At 57.5% G+C, this 14,851-nt stretch overlaps 1 protein-coding gene across 1 annotated transcript; it reads left to right on the forward strand.

Annotated features, from left to right (window-relative positions):
* Positions 1-6,891: 6,891 nt before the first annotated feature.
* BSG (basigin (Ok blood group)) lies at positions 6,892-13,996 on the forward strand. The gene is made up of 7 exons (XM_019964829.2): positions 6,892-7,127; positions 11,666-11,822; positions 12,097-12,179; positions 12,296-12,709; positions 13,060-13,084; positions 13,212-13,284; positions 13,387-13,996. The coding sequence occupies exons 1-6, from the start codon at positions 6,914-6,916 to the stop codon at positions 13,279-13,281; spliced, it is 963 nt and encodes a 320-aa protein (XP_019820388.2). The 5' UTR covers positions 6,892-6,913; the 3' UTR covers positions 13,282-13,284; positions 13,387-13,996.
* Positions 13,997-14,851: the final 855 nt, after the last annotated feature.

The following is a 14,851-nucleotide window of genomic DNA, read 5'->3' on the forward strand; positions in this document are numbered from 1 at the left end:
TCCTTCCCGTGCAGCTAGGCCCTACCCCACCCCCAGTGATGGGAGCCCAGGGGTTTCAAGGGTTGGGAGAGGGGGTGAGGCAGCTGCAGCAGGAGGCGCTGGGGGACTGAGGCACCACTGCCAGGTGGGCAGAGGGCTAGACCAGGGGCTCTGTTCTCAGCTGGACAGCTGGGGTGGGGGGAGGGACCCTGCAGAGAAAGACTTTCCTGAAACAAGCCCCACAAACAAGCCCCACACCCAGCCCTTGGAGCAGCAGCTGTATCTGTCCCAGAACCTGGGCCCAGATGGCAACAGGGCAGCTCGACACAGTCAGGCCCCGGCTGGCCCTGGAGCTGGGAACAACTGCCATGAAGGAAGGCTGAGGTCAGTCTTTGGGGTACTAGACTGCAGGGAGGATCCCACACGGACCTCAGAGGGGCCTATGGACCCCAGGCCCCTGCTTTGTTCCTAGGGTGAAGCTGGTGCCTGTCCTTACTCCAAAATGGTTCTGCAGGGAAAATGTGAGAGACACAGAGACAGAGAGATGGGGCACAGACAGAAAAAAGAGAGTGAAGAGACAGCAGACAGGGAGGGAGAGACAGAAATAGAGACACAGAGATGGAGAGATAGACAAAGCAAGATAAAGAGACAGAGAGACAGGGAGAGATGGAGAGACAGATAGAGAGACAGGGAGGGAGAGACAGAAGCAGGGGTGGGGGAGGCAAACGTGGCCAAAGTCTTGACTGGGAATCCAGGTAGCTGGGCGGTGCGGGGTGCAGGGGTTGCTGTCCCCAGACTCCTCTGCCTTTTGAGGACGTCGCAAAACAAACCTGAGAAACAAAGACCCCTCTCCTTATTTCAGGATGACATATCAGCAAACAGGCCGAGGAAACCTGGAAACACCAGCACACCTTGAAGCTCGGCCCCCTTGCGGCCCGGGGAGGTCTTTCGTTGACAACAGCCTCCCAGGTGGTCAGGACAGGGCAGGCCATGACTGTGTAGGACAAGAGTCTGAATTACCTGCAATCTTGGCTGGGGAGGCTGGACCCACTCTCACTCTCAGAAGCTTTCATTTTTGCTTTGTCCTGCTTCACCCATGGGACTTGCCCCCTAGGAAAGATCACTAGCCCCGGGCCACCCCATCACAACCCCGGGTTCATTTGGGGTTGTCCTCTGTCACTTTTCCAGGGACGACAGAGGTGAGAGGACGGCGGTGCCTATAAACCTCCCCTTCATGTGTCCCCCTCCTCCCACACACACCGACCTTAAAGCCAGAGCCAGGCTGGCTTGTGGGGTGTGTCCAGGGCCAGGACTCACTCCTGCAGGGAGCCTCCCAGGCTCCCAGCCTGGTGTTCCCCCAAACTGGGCAGCCCACTGCACACTTTAGTCAACCCCAGCGCTAGAGGGATCAACCACCGGACCCCCTGTACCAGCTCCTGGAGCTGCTCAGACAAAGCATGACCAATTAGGCCTTTCACACAGCAGAAACCATGCTCTTGGGAGGGTCCTTTCTGCCTCTTCTAGCTCCTGGGGGCTCCAGGCATCCTGGGCTTGTGGCCACATCACCCCAGCCTGTCCCTCCATCTTCACATGGCCTTTCCTTTTTTTTTTTTTTAAGATTTATTTATTTACTTTTATTTTTGGCCTTACTGGGTCTTCACTGCTTTACATAGGCTTTCTCTAGTTGCATCGAGTAGGGGCTACTCTCTGGTTGAGGTGGATTCTCTTGCTGCAGAACACAGGCTCTACGCGCATGGGCTTAGTTGCTCTGAGGCATGTGGAATATTCCCGGACCAGGGATTGAACCTGTATCTCCTCATTGGCAGGCGGACTCTTATCCACTGGACCCCCAGGGAAGCCCTTCTTCTTCTGTCTCCTCAAGGACACTGGTCATTGGATGCAGGGCCACTCTAACCCAAAATGACCTTATGTGAAGACCTTTAATTAACAGTTACATCCGCAAAGATGTTTTTCAAATAAGGCCCCATTCTCAGGTCTGGAAGCAACCACTGAACCCACTGTACCATCCTGTCCTCCCTAAATTCCACTCCTAACCTGCCCATACCCAGCCCCCGTACCAGAGACCCAGATCAGTCTAACAGCAGGAGAGTCCCTCCTTCACTCAGATCCCTCCCAGGGCTCCTGAGTGCCCTGAGGATAAAATCCACACCCCAGCAGAGGGAGGGTTGGATTTCAAACCCCACCCTCACAGAAAAATGCACATAAATCCTTAAGCTGGACAGAGAGATGGGTGTGATAAATGATAACTCATCCTGCTTTCTCTCCCCTTATCTGTGAGTTTGAAAGGTTTTGTAGGAAAAAGTAGAAAGCAAACAAACCAAACTGCAAACAAAGCAAACTGGACAGAGGCTGGGGTCCCAAGTTGGGGGGCCCAGGGCCAGAACTCTGGGAGCGGCCAGGGCGACGTGGGAAGGAGCGAGGCAGTGACCTGGGAAGGCATGCCTGGCGGCAGCAGACACTGCCCAGGCAGAACTCAGGGCGGGAGCAGGGCCAGCGAGGCTGGAGCCAAGCCGTGGGGGAGGTGAGGGCTACAAGGCCCGAGGGTCAGTACGGCCAGGCCCCAGGGCGGGGTTTGGCGCTAGCTTCTCTCCATCTGGCTGAAGGTAGCGGAGGCCTGTCTGTGCACACTGCAGAGGTGGGGGGCTGCTCCCCTTGTCCTTCTGTTTGTGGGTCTCTGGGCCCCTCCCAGTGAGCCCTCAGGCCTCCAGAGGCCAGGGAAGAATGGGGATCCAGGGAGGATCTAACCCTCCCATGGCCAGTTAGGGGCACCGGCTGAGTGCCGACCAGAGCATGGCAGCAAGCCCAGGCCAGGCTGCCTGGCCCTGCCTGCACGCACGGCCAGCGTGGAGCACGAGGTGCCCACGAGGGCAGAGAGTGACCAGGGGGCCAGGGGAGTTAGTTACAGAGGGTGACCAGACCGGCTGCTTTGACAGATGGGGTCAGAGTGAGGCAGGAGACAGACGGGCCCCAAGCTAGGTATTTACAGCTGGCCTTCTGTTCACACATCCCGGGGTAAGGAGATGAGCTCCAGGAGTCCATGCATCACCAGCCCCCTGATTACATTTCCTGAAGCAGGAGACAAACGGGCTCCAGGACAACATATTCATGACTGACTCCTTTCCATAAAAACCAACTAATGGAGGGCTTCCCTGGTGACTCAGTGGTAAAGAATCTGTCTGCCGGTGCAGGAGACAGGGGTTCAATCCCTGGTCTGGGAAGATCCCACATACCTCAGAGTGACTAAGCCCATGCACCGTAACTATTGAAGCCCATGTGCTCTGGAGCCCATGCTCCACAATAAAAGCAACTGCAATGAGAAGCTCGTGCAGCACAACTTGAGAGTAGCCGCCACTCCACACAACTAGAGAAAGCCCAAGCAGCGATGACGACCCAGTGAAGCCAAAAGTAATAAATGAAAATTAAAAAACATACACACAGCAACAGGGATGGGGTAAATAACCAGATAGCGGGCATTTTTATGGCAGGAACAGATTGGGACTAGGCTGTTATTAATAAAGGGTCAGGAGGTCACACACTTCCCATCCTTGGAGCAAAGAAGACACTAGACATGGGCGAAACCTTCATGGGGTCAGAAAGGTAGGGGACGCCAGCCCATAATGAGTAGTTTGTTGTTCAGTCGCTAAGTCGTGTCCAACTCTTTGCAACCCCATGCAACCCCATGCAGCACACCAGGCTTCCCGTTCTTTACTGTCTTCTGGAGTGCTCAAGTTCATGTCCATTGAGTCGGTGATGCTATCTAACCATCTCATCCTCTGCTGTCCTGTACTCCTTTTGCCCTCAATCTTTCCCAGCTTCAGGGTCTTTTCCAATTGGTCATCTCTTCTCATCAGGTGGCCAAAGTATTGGAGTCCTGTTACCCCCTCCCATGAGCCTCTGCTATGAGATCCATCTTAACTGAGGGGTGCCTGTGCACCCAGGGGAGGGTCCAGAGGCAAATTAGCCAGGGGGTCAAAACAATACAATTGGCCAAAAAGAAGACAAAGATCTGGAAAACTGCACCCTTCCCTGACTCAGTCAGTAAAGAATCTGCCTGCAATGCAGGAGACCCAGGTTCAATCCCTGGGTCAGGAAGATTCCGTGGAGGAGGAAATAGCAACCCACTCCAGTATTCTTCCCAGGGAAATCCCACGGATAGAGGAGCCTGGTGGGCTACATTCTTTAGGGTCTCAAAGAGTTGGACATGACTGAGAGATTAACACTACTCATAAAGGAATTAAATACTTCCCAAAGGAATGACTCTCTCTCTGAATTTGCCCCTGCATCTTTCCACAGGGACTTTTATTTTCAATAAACTTTGGACTTTACTCTTTACCTTTTGCATCCTGGTCAGGCAGGCAAGGACTCAGAACCCAGCCCCGCACTGCTGGCCCCTGTGGTCCAGCGGTTAGGTCTCCAGCTACTGCTCTCTGCCCTTACAGCTTCCGAGGTCCGGCATCACAAAGGGCCCATGGAATACAGGGCTGCAGTGAAATCTGAACTTCTGACAGACAACAGATCATTTTTAATATAAGTATAAACCAGACAGTGCGTGGGATATACTTATACTGAATAATTCGTGATTTTTGGAAGATCTGAAATTCCAGTGTAACTCGGAGTCCTCTGTTTTTATTTGCTAAATCTGGCCACCTTTTCCGGGGTGATCCTGAAAAAACTCTTCTTGGAAGCAAAAGGGGACAGGGACCACCATCCTGAACTGGCAAAGAGGGGGTCCGGTGGGTGCAGGACAGCCAGGTCTGCAGGGAGCCGCTGCTTTGTTCGATTAACACAGAGCCTTCCTGGCAGCCCGGAGATCTCCTCAGCCCCACTCCGGGTGGGCAGGGGGCCCAGAGTTCTGTAGGGGCCTGGAGGTGCTTTGAGGCCAGCTGGCAGCCTGCCTCCTTCATCCAGCACGTCCATCTCCATACTGCTCCCTGCGGGCTCGCTGAGCCTGCCAGTCCCAGGCCCCAGCCCTGCTGGCCGCAGGAAGGGTCCTCGGCTCCCCTCCCTCACCGCCTCCATATCAGCAAGTCCAGGCTCCTCTACCACGCCCTTCCAGCCCAGGCTCTGTCAGCTGACCACCCCGACCTCCTTCGGCCCCAGCCAGCTACCCACCATCACTCCCCCGCACAAGGCTGCCCCGAGACTCACAGCTCAGTCCTTCCCTGGCTGCTGCCCCCTCCTCATTCATGGGTCACCTCCAACATCATCACCTCCAAGAGGCCTCCTGATCCACATCACCCCATTTTTTAATTGAGATGATTCACTTACCATACAATTCACCCATTCGAGCATAAAGGGTTTTGGTACATTCAGAGTTGAGCACACTTTACCGCAATTAATTCCAGAACTATCCATCACTCCACAAGGAAGCCCCGTCCCCTCCAGCAGTCACTTCCCATCTCCTCCCCTAGCCCCTGACAACCAGGAACCTGCTCCCTGTCTGTGGATCGGCCTGTTCTGGACGTTTCCCTTCAGTGGTATCACACCCTGTGTGTCCTTCTGTGTCTGCTTCTCTTACTGAGCATCGTGTTCTCAGGGTCCCTCCACGTGGTAGCGAGTTTTCAGTTCTCCTGGGCACACACCTAGGACTGGCATTGCTGGGTTAAGTTATCACTTCATCTCCTTTTGAGGAATGGAAGCACAGTTCGTTCCACCTCCTCATCAGCCCTGCACAGGGCTCCACTTTCCCTATCTCATTATTTCCTGACCTTATAGTGGCTGTGAAGTGGTGTCTCACTGTGGTTTCCACTTGCCCGCCCCTGAGCACCTTCTCATGTGTTTATGTTGTCTATTTAGGTGTCTTTTTTTGAAAGCTGTGTTTTCAGATCCTCTATTTTGTAATTGGGTTATCTGTCTTCATTTAAACTTTTTAAAAAGTTGAGTTAAAAAAAAGTTGAGTTGTAAGTGTTCTTTATATATTCTAGGTACAAATCCCTTATCACATATATGCTTTACCAGTATTTCCTTCCATCAGGTGGATTGTCTTTTCACTTTCTACTTTGAAACAGAAAAGTTTTTAAGGGCTTTCCTGATGTGGCTCAGTGGTAAAGAATCTACCTACGGGTGCAGGAGAAATGGGTTTGATCCCTGATCCCTTATCCAGGAAAATCCCACATGTCTCAGGGCAACAAAACCCATGCACCACAACCACTGAGCCTGTGCTCTAGAGCCCAAGAGCTGCAAATACTGAAGCCAGCGTGCCCTAGAGCCCACGCACGGAGTCTTAACCACTGGACCACCAGGAAAGTCCCCCAAAGTTTTTAATTTTGATGAATTCCAATATATCTAATTTTTTGTTGTTTTTGCTCGTGCTTTTGGTGACATTCATAAGAAATTACCTAATCCAAGGCCACAAAGACTATATACTATATACCCTGTTTTTTGTGTGTGTCATTTTGCAAAGTATTTGTTGTAAAACACGGGCATCTCAGGGTATGCAGTCCAGCCAAATACAGGACGACTAGTTACGTTCAATTCGGACAAATGATGATACTTTCCTTGCAAAGCAGTGTGCATACACTGCACTGAACACCTACACTACGAAATTACTCATCCTTCACCTGGAATTTAAATGTAACTGCTGTCGGGCTATTTGTATTTGCTAAATCTGGCAATCTCACCCCAGGGGACATAGCCTACCTGTTCACAGTGATCCTCATCGCCTCCGTCGCTGCTTTTTTTAGTTTTTTGCACTGGGGCAAAGTACACAGAAATTGAGCATTTTAACTACTTGGAGCGTAAATCAAGCCAGAAAGAGGTGAGACTCCCGGCCCAGCCTGCCAGGCCCCGCCCCGTTTCTTAGCAACGTAACCACGCCCCTGGACACAGGGCGTAGCTCACCCGGGTGATTACACGGCTCCGCCTACTCGGCTTCCGTAGAACGAATGAGTCGGCCGGGCTGGAGTGTGCGTACATGCGTCCGTGCGCGTGCGCAGGTGGTAGGCGACTCACCGTGCACGCGCCCCGCCCGCAACGCTGCCTGCGTGCGCGCGCCCGGCGACTGTCGGGTTCTTATAGTGCCGCGGGCAGCGGTTGCGCGGGGACGGCTGGACGGCGGGATATGGCGGCCGGTCAGATCGCGGTGTTGGGGCTCGTGCTGCTGAGTGCCCAGGGTGGCTTCGGGGCAGGTCAGGACCTTGGGGTGGGGGCGCGAAGCCTGTCGGTGGTCCGAGCTGGCAGGGAGCAGCTCGCCTTCAGCTCAAGGGGAGATCCTGGCCTCTGCGAGAGGGGGATCCACGGCCTGGCGAGGGAGACCCCGGCCCGGGCGGGAGAGGAACCTCGGACCCGGGAGGGAGACCCCGCTTGGGGGAGGGTGGGAGACCCCAGGGGAGTAGAACCCGGCTTGTGGAGGGAGACCCAGGCCCGGGGAGGGGGGGTGGGGAGGGAGACTCCGGGCTGAAGCAGATCTGCGCGAGGCATCTTATGAAGAGCCTTTCCAGCTCGGAGAGCTGGAGCGTAGGGCGCAGGGGAACCCCTGGCGCCCAGACACTGGCTGTCATCCGGGAGGTGGGTGGGCTTTTGTCCCCAAGGGGACCCGCGGCTCCCCGGCACGTGACGGCCCCTGAGGCGGGCCGGCTTTTCGGCCGGAGGGATTGTCGCATTCTTGCCAGGATTTAGGTCCCATGTCTCACTCTGATCGTGCGCTCAACCCCTGGGGTCGCCGAAACACTTAAACCTTTGTGAGGAGGCCGACACTCCACCTCCTCCAGTTTTGTCCGATTTCAGGGCCCAGGAGGAGGTGGCGATGGTCCACCCTCCTATTTTTACCGGGATAGGAGTGGAGGCACCGGCCGGGAGGGGAGGTGTTCCAAGGTCACCGTGAGCCACCCGACTCAGAGCAGGAAGTGTGGGGGGCCCAGACGTCTGTTTTTTACAGACTCTTCAACACGAGGCTCTGTTTGCCAAGCTTCCTTAAGGTAGAGGCAGCCTGTTTGGTGGGCAGGTCGGATTTAGAGAATGCTCGCCTGAAAATACATTAAGGCATGCCTTTCCTGGAGAAAGCCCCACAGACTCTTTGCCTGAAAGACAGATTTTTTTTTTTTTTTCTTGTGTGGATCGAGGCTTCACAGTTGGTTCTGGGTTAACGATTTATACTGACCGGCACACGGAGAACAAAGTGCAAACCAACAGGGTCTGGGTCTCTTCCCCAGGGGAGGCGGGAACAGGTGGGCTCTGAGCAGGGCGCCAGCTGCCTTAGGGTGTGGAAGGGCCTGCGTTTTGGGGAAGCTTCCCCTGGTTGCTCCTGACCCACTTTAAGATCCAAGATCTCAGTCCACCTCTTTCCTCTTCCTTATAATCAAAGTGGCCCTTTATTGACCACCTCTGGGTGAGGCCCTGGCAGCTAGCGCCCTCCAGGTGTAGGCCTCACTGGCCAGTGGGGCAGGAGGCCCTTTGTGGCCCTCTGTAGAGGGCCATTCCTCCGGCGGTCCATCACCCTTCCCTGTGGACTGCTCGCGCACACACACACACACACACACACACACACACGCGCGCGCACACACACACACACGTACTGGGTGAGGGGTGGGGTGGTCAGGACTGGTCAGTCCTGGGGCAGTGTCTGCCTCATCCTCCGTTTTCACTTTCCACCTTTTCCAGGGACTCTGGCAGAGACCGAAAAGTCTGGGTCCCATGTCCTTTTTCTGCCCGGGGTGAGGGCGTTCGTGGAAGTCTTTGCCTCTCCTGGCCAGGTCAGCCAGAAACTTGCCTCAGGGGCCTCTTCGGCCCTTCTGTCACCTGAGGCCCCAGGACAGTGTTCCTGCTGGGAGGGACCTGCCGTCCAGATGTGCAGGGTCCCCTGGTCCTGGCACAGCTGGTGGGCAGGCAGGGGCTTGCTCGCTGGTCCCTGTCTGGGTCTTGAGCGAAGGACTGGCCCCTCGCCAGCACAGTGGAGGGGTGAGCAGCCCGGGCTGGCCTTCCAGAGGTGGTCTCCTGTCTGCCTCGTCCCAGGAGCTCCCTCTGGGCTGTGTCCCAAGGCCTGCCTGGCCCTGCGCCCGGCCCGGCTGCTGAGTGGGCACGGAGGAGGGGTGGCTGTTTTTAGATGAAGGTGACTTTACTTGAGAACGTGGGTTGCAGTCACATGGCCAGGAAAGGAGGAGGGTCAGGCGCCCTCCCTTCCTGGGCTCTGCTGCTTCTTGCCGGGGTCCCTGTGAGTCCTGGGGGTGCTGCCCGGGCCTCCTGGTGCTGGGCTGGCTGGGGGTCAGGCTTGCTTTTCCCGTCAGTGCTTCCTGAGGGGCACTGGGAGGCGTCCTTCCTTGTGGCCCTGTCCTGGTGACTGTCAGTGTCGCAGGTGTCACATCCTTCGTGGTGGCCTTGGGTGGCTGCATCCACTGCACCCCACACACACACGCACAGGAGGGACCCAGCCCTGCTGATGGGCAACCGGGATGGGGCAGATCACTCGGGGTAGGATGACTCCCTTGCTGTGTGCAGCCCTCTGACCAAGCTTGGGGTGTTGGCCTGCAGGGCCTCAGCTGGGGAGACCCTCCTGGTTGATTCTGGCCCCACTGGCTCCTGTAGACGCCCTGGGTGAGGCTGGGGCCCTGCCTCTGCCCCTCTGAAAGCTGAGGCCTCACCTTGCTGCCACCTGGAGGTGGCCTAGGGCACTTCTTTTCTCACTCAGGAGGCAGGGTGGGGCCTGTATAATACCTGCCTGAGCTCCTTCCTAGCACCCTTGAGTCCGAGGGCCTTCTCTGGGAGAATGGGGACTGCCAGCCTCACTTCCTGCCTTGACTCACCTCCCAGCTCTGCACAGAGCTGCTGGTTTTGCAATCTTGGGAAATCTTGACAGAGAAACGGGTGACTGGAGGCAAGCCTTCGAAAGTGGCGCAGAGGTGGTATCCAGCCTCACACCCCTGTTCCTGTCACCACCTAGCCTGGGGGCTGAGTTGCCTGTGGGCTGCCCTGGGTGGTTAGACTTGAAGGTGGGCCTGTCCCTGGGCCTTGTGGCCTTCCAGGCGCATTCTCCTACACAACCTGTGTGCGCACATGTGCAGGTGCTGCTGTGGGAGAGTCCCGGGGCAAGGGCACCCAGAGCTGCCAAGGGGCCTCCTTTGCTTCAAGCCCTGCTGGCCTGTGTTCTGAAACACCCTGTCCTCTTTTAAAGAAAGCCAGCAGGTGGTTGGAGGTGGGGCAGTGAGGACTGGCGCTCAGAAAGAGACCCCACCGGGCCGTCCAGTGTCTTGTCCACGGGCTCCCTTGGGTCTCCCTCCTCCACCTGAAGGAAGCTGGTGTCCCCCGAACCAGAACTAGAGCTGGGGTCTGGATCAGCCTGCAGCCAGCCCACCCAGGACCTAAAGCCGAAGGCAGCCCAGCTGTGAAGTCTGTCCTGGGATTCAAGCCTCAAGCCTGGACACTGGGGCGATGCCCAGCAGCCATTCCACTTCGTTCCACCCAGTCTCCTGGGTGGCTGGGAGTCAGTGTTGACAGAAGTGGGGAGTGGGGGGCTGAGCAGGTTGTGCTCTTAGGATGGCCCCTGGTTGGGGTATTGGGCATCAGTTGGAGTTTTCACCATCTCCAATCACTCCACCAGCTTCTAATGCTTTGTCTGCGCTGTCAGATGGCACTGTGACCCCATTGAGGAAGCAGGAGTCCGGATGGCGGCCTGGGCTGCTTTCTGGCTGGCTGAGCTGTCCCAGTGCAGCCCTGGGCTGTGCTTTATGCCAGAGACCCCTGGGCTGGCTTATTCTGCGCATCCACCCTAGGAGTATGGCCTTCCCCAAGGGACACCTCGGGGGTGTGTGTGTGGGTGATGGTTCCAGAGAAACAGACCTCCTGGTGGATGACCTGGCAGCCAGCTTTATTACAAAGTCCACTGTCCCCAGGCACAGTGAGAGCCCTGTTCAGCCACGGATCCCAGGGGGCTGACGGGAGTGTCCCCGGGACGCCTGCTCCCAGTGCTGGGAAAGGGCTGTGGTGTGGACATGGCTGAAGGTCAGCACCTGGAGGCACAGCCCGACCCCCAAGAGGGGTTCTCTTCTGGTCTGCCTCCTGGCTCCTCCCTGAATGCCTGGAGGTCTGGAGTGTCCTGCCTTGGTCACTGCAGAGGGACCTTCCCTAGCTCAAGCCCAGTTCCCCTCTCCAGAACCATCCACCTGCTTCTGACCATCTGGTTCTAAGTGGCTTCGCATTTTGGTTCCTAAAGAGAAGGTCGTAACAAATGGGGAGGTTTGCCTGGCTGGAAACGAAGTGGAATGGCTGCTGGGCATCGCCCCAGTGTCCAGGCAGGACACTCTGCATGGAGGCTTGGTGGCAGGTGTGGCCTCCTGGAAGGCAGGCACATCCAGCTGGGCTGCTGCAGCACCATGGCCTGAGCACACCTGACCCTCATGGTGGCCTTGCCTTGGTTGGGGGAGGGGGGAGTATACCAGGCCGCCCAGAGGGGGCAGACCCAGCACTCACTGTCCTGGTCCTTATTCTGGCATGAGGTGGGTGCTGCTGCTCCCCCCAGACCTGCGGCCCGGCCAGTGAAGACCATTCTCCCAGAGTCCCGCCCCAGATCCCAGGGGAGGACCTTCCAAAGCCCTTGTGCTTCTGGACTCTGGGGACTAGCCCTGGCCTCCCTTCCCCTGTGGAGGGGGCTGGGGCCCATGGCAGACTGACACCATGGGTTCTCCTGACGGATGGATTTTCCTGATGCCTTTCACATCTCTCCTTGGCTCCCTAGGGAGCAGGATCTGGACGAACATAGACAATGATGGCTCCAAAACACGACTCACCTGTGCCTTGAATCACAGTGCCACTGAGATTGTGGGCCACCGCTGGGTGAAGGGGGGCAAGGTGCTGAAGGAGGACGCCCTGCCTGACCTGAAGACGGAGTATGAGTAAGTGGGGCCACCATACAGATGGGTGTGGAGATGGCTGAGGCCCAGGATCCAGGGAAGTTCCCGGGCTGCCAGACTCCACCACCTTCAAGAACCTTCCTGCTTCCTGTGGATTGGGTTACCCCACTCCTGGCTCGCTGGGCCCTGCGACCCACAGGGAGCAGCTCCAGAAGCTGCCATGGGCTTGGACTGCAGCCAGGCCGGGGCTCCTGGGTGTGGTCCCTCCTCCCCGGGAACCTGCCCACTTCACCCTGCTCCCTGCATCCGCTTGCAGGGTGGACTCAGAAGACCGCTCAGGCCAGTACTCCTGCATCTTCCTTCCGGAGCACGCGGGCCGCACCGATCTGGAAGTGAAGGGTAGGCTCCAAGGGGAGTAGGGGCAGGCGCAGATCCCACCTTGGGGGCTGGGGCAGGGCAGCCCCACCACCATCTCTGGCTGGGGGTCAGGCTCCAGACTGCCCTCTTCCCCGCAGGACCCCCCAGCATCAAGGCCGTGAAGAAGTCGGAGCACGCCACGGAGGGGGAGACTGTGATCCTGGTCTGCAAATCGGACTCCTTCCCGCCAGTCACCAACTGGCTGTGGTACAAGGAAAGCGAATCTGGGGACCAGGTCATCACCAACAGCACCCAGAGCAAGTTCTTCGTGGTCTCCTCAGAGAGCCGCACAGAGCTGCACATCCCCAACGTGGACCTGAAGGAGGACCCCGGCAAGTACGTGTGCAACGGCACCAACTTGGAGGGCACCAGCCAGGCAGCCATCACGTTGCGCGTGCGCAACCGCTTTGCTGCCCTCTGGCCCTTCCTGGGCATCGTGGCCGAGGTGCTTGTGCTGGTCACCATCATCTTCATCTACGAGAAGAGGCGGAAGCCAGACGAGGTCCTGGATGGTGAGCTGGTGCCACAGTCTTCCACTCCCTCCTGGGTGGGGGACCCTGGGCCTCTCGGCGGGGATGCGCTCCCTTCCCTGGCAGGGAGTCTTCCAGCCCATGAGACCTGACCTCTCCTCTCCTCCTCACTGGGCTGCCTGGTGGGGCATCCGGGGCCAGGCACCTGCTTGCAGGGGTGCTCCAGGGTACCAGACCCACCAAGACCCTAGACAGCCCATGTGAGGGTGCCTGTCCCAGGGGCGGCTGAGGGCAGAGTGCTGTAGGTCAGGGCCACCCAGTGAGGGGTCTGGTGTGGGGAACCCCTGACGCCTGCCCCTTCTCTTGCATGTGGCTGCCTCTGCTCTGCTCAGATGAAGACATAGGCTCTGCTCCATTGTAAGTCCCCTGCTGGGGAGTGGGTGGGTGGGGGAGGGGCTGGGACCCCGATCCACCGGGAGGGGGTGCAGGGGTGAAGGAGTGGGGACTCCCAGTCTCGTCTTCCTGAGGACTCCTCTGCCCCTAGGAAAAGCAGTGGGAACCCCTTGAATGACAAAGACAAAGACAAGAATGTTCGCCAGAGGAACTCCAGCTGAGAGGTGAAGGGGAGGGGAGGGCATGGCAGGGGGCGGCGGGGGGCTGCTCCCGGGCTTGTCTGAGTCCCCACTTCCCGGGCTGGTCTGAGTCCCCTCTTCCCGCAGGACCAGGATGAGTCTACAGGCAGCGCAGAGAACAGCCCCACGCTCTTCCCTCTCTGAAAACCCCCCAGCAAAAGCAGACCGTGTTGTACATTCAGACTACACATTTTGTCTCCTTTTTTAAAAACTGAAGTAGGATTTTCTCTGTGTAGAATTCTGTTCCTTAGGAGCTTTGCTTTTCTTGTTTAAACATCTCGTGAGCACCCCAGGCCTCATGAGGTTTGTGTAAGGCTCCTGCTGCACCTCCTACCCCACTGGTCCCCTGGGCTGTTGGTGTCCTGATGTATTCACAGGGCAGGGGTGAAGGCTCCTGCCCCAGGTCCATCTCTGAGGCTGCTGGGCTGGGCTGGGCTGGAGCCAGGTCCCTGCCCTTTGTGGAAGGTCACAGGAAGGTCCCAGGCTGTGTGCCGTGCCAAGCGTCCTGCCGTGTGGAGCCAGTGTTGTCAGGTCACTGCAGGTCTGACCACATGGAGGCCTTAAGCACATCCCCCTCACCAATGCCCCATCTGCACACACAGGAGGAAGGTAGTCTGGCCGACAGTCTCAGAGCCGCTGTGCTGGGCCTGAGCCCCACTCCCTACCATCCTGCTCACAATAAAGTCTGACCCTCATCCTCTGTCCTCTGTTGTGTGTCTTTGCTGGGCCTGGGACTCACCAGGAGAGCTCGGGAGATGGGGAGGTTTAGCTGGTGAGGCTGAGACTAGAGCATGGCAGGAATGCTGGGGGCCAGGTGAGGGGGAAAGGTGGGAAGGGATAGGAGGAGCCCTGCAGCAGAACTGAAGACACCCGCTGGCTCTTCAGGCAGCAGCCCTTCTAATAAGCCTGTTTATGTCCTTCGAAGGGAACCTGGGCAAAACCAAGGCATCCTTCCCATAGGGCCCCCAGGTCGGGCAGCTCTCACACCAGCTGCCAGGTACCCCCCTCCTGGGCAAAGCAGTTCCTGTGTCTTGGGTGGGCCTCACTCAAGCTGGAAGTCTGTCCAGGAGGCATAGCGGGTAGGGGTGGGGGACTCAAGGAAGGGCAGGGCCAATGCCCTGAGACCCTCCAAGGGAGAAGAGAGTTGCCTGCTTGCCCATCCTGTACCCCAATAGCTGGACCAAATGGGGATGGGGCCAAACCCTGGTCTTGGGGAGCCTAAGCCCCAGGGTTGTGTGGTCCCCTAGGTGCCCTCTGGAGGCCTGCAGACCTTCAGGTCTGGATGAGGGGCCCGGACCCCTGCTTTTCCGGAGAGGCAGGGGTCTCAGTGTTGGGCTGGCTTTTCCCATATTTCCAGAGAAGCCAGAGATCTGGTGGTAGTGGTTTAGTCGCTAAGTCGTGTCCAACTCTTGCGACCCCACAGACTAGCCTGCCAGGCTCATCTGTCAATGGGATTCTCCAGGCAAGAATACTGGAGTGGGTTGCCATTTCCTCCAGGGGATCTTCCTGACCCAGGGATTGAACCCAGGTCTCCTGCATTGCAGGTAGACTG

This window comes from Bos indicus, chromosome 7 (assembly GCF_029378745.1).
Source record: "Bos indicus isolate NIAB-ARS_2022 breed Sahiwal x Tharparkar chromosome 7, NIAB-ARS_B.indTharparkar_mat_pri_1.0, whole genome shotgun sequence".
Lineage (NCBI taxonomy): Eukaryota > Metazoa > Chordata > Mammalia > Artiodactyla > Bovidae > Bos > Bos indicus.

Excerpts from the sequence above, each read along its gene's own strand:
- BSG (XM_019964829.2), top strand. The coding sequence starts at position 6,914 with ATGCGTCCGTGCGCGTGCGCAGGTGGTAGGCGACTCACCGTGCACGCG. Across the intron at positions 12,180-12,295 it reads CACCGATCTGGAAGTGAAGG|GACCCCCCAGCATCAAGGCC; the intron begins GTAGGCTCCAAG and ends TCTTCCCCGCAG. Across the intron at positions 12,710-13,059 it reads GCCAGACGAGGTCCTGGATG|ATGAAGACATAGGCTCTGCT; the intron begins GTGAGCTGGTGC and ends TGCTCTGCTCAG.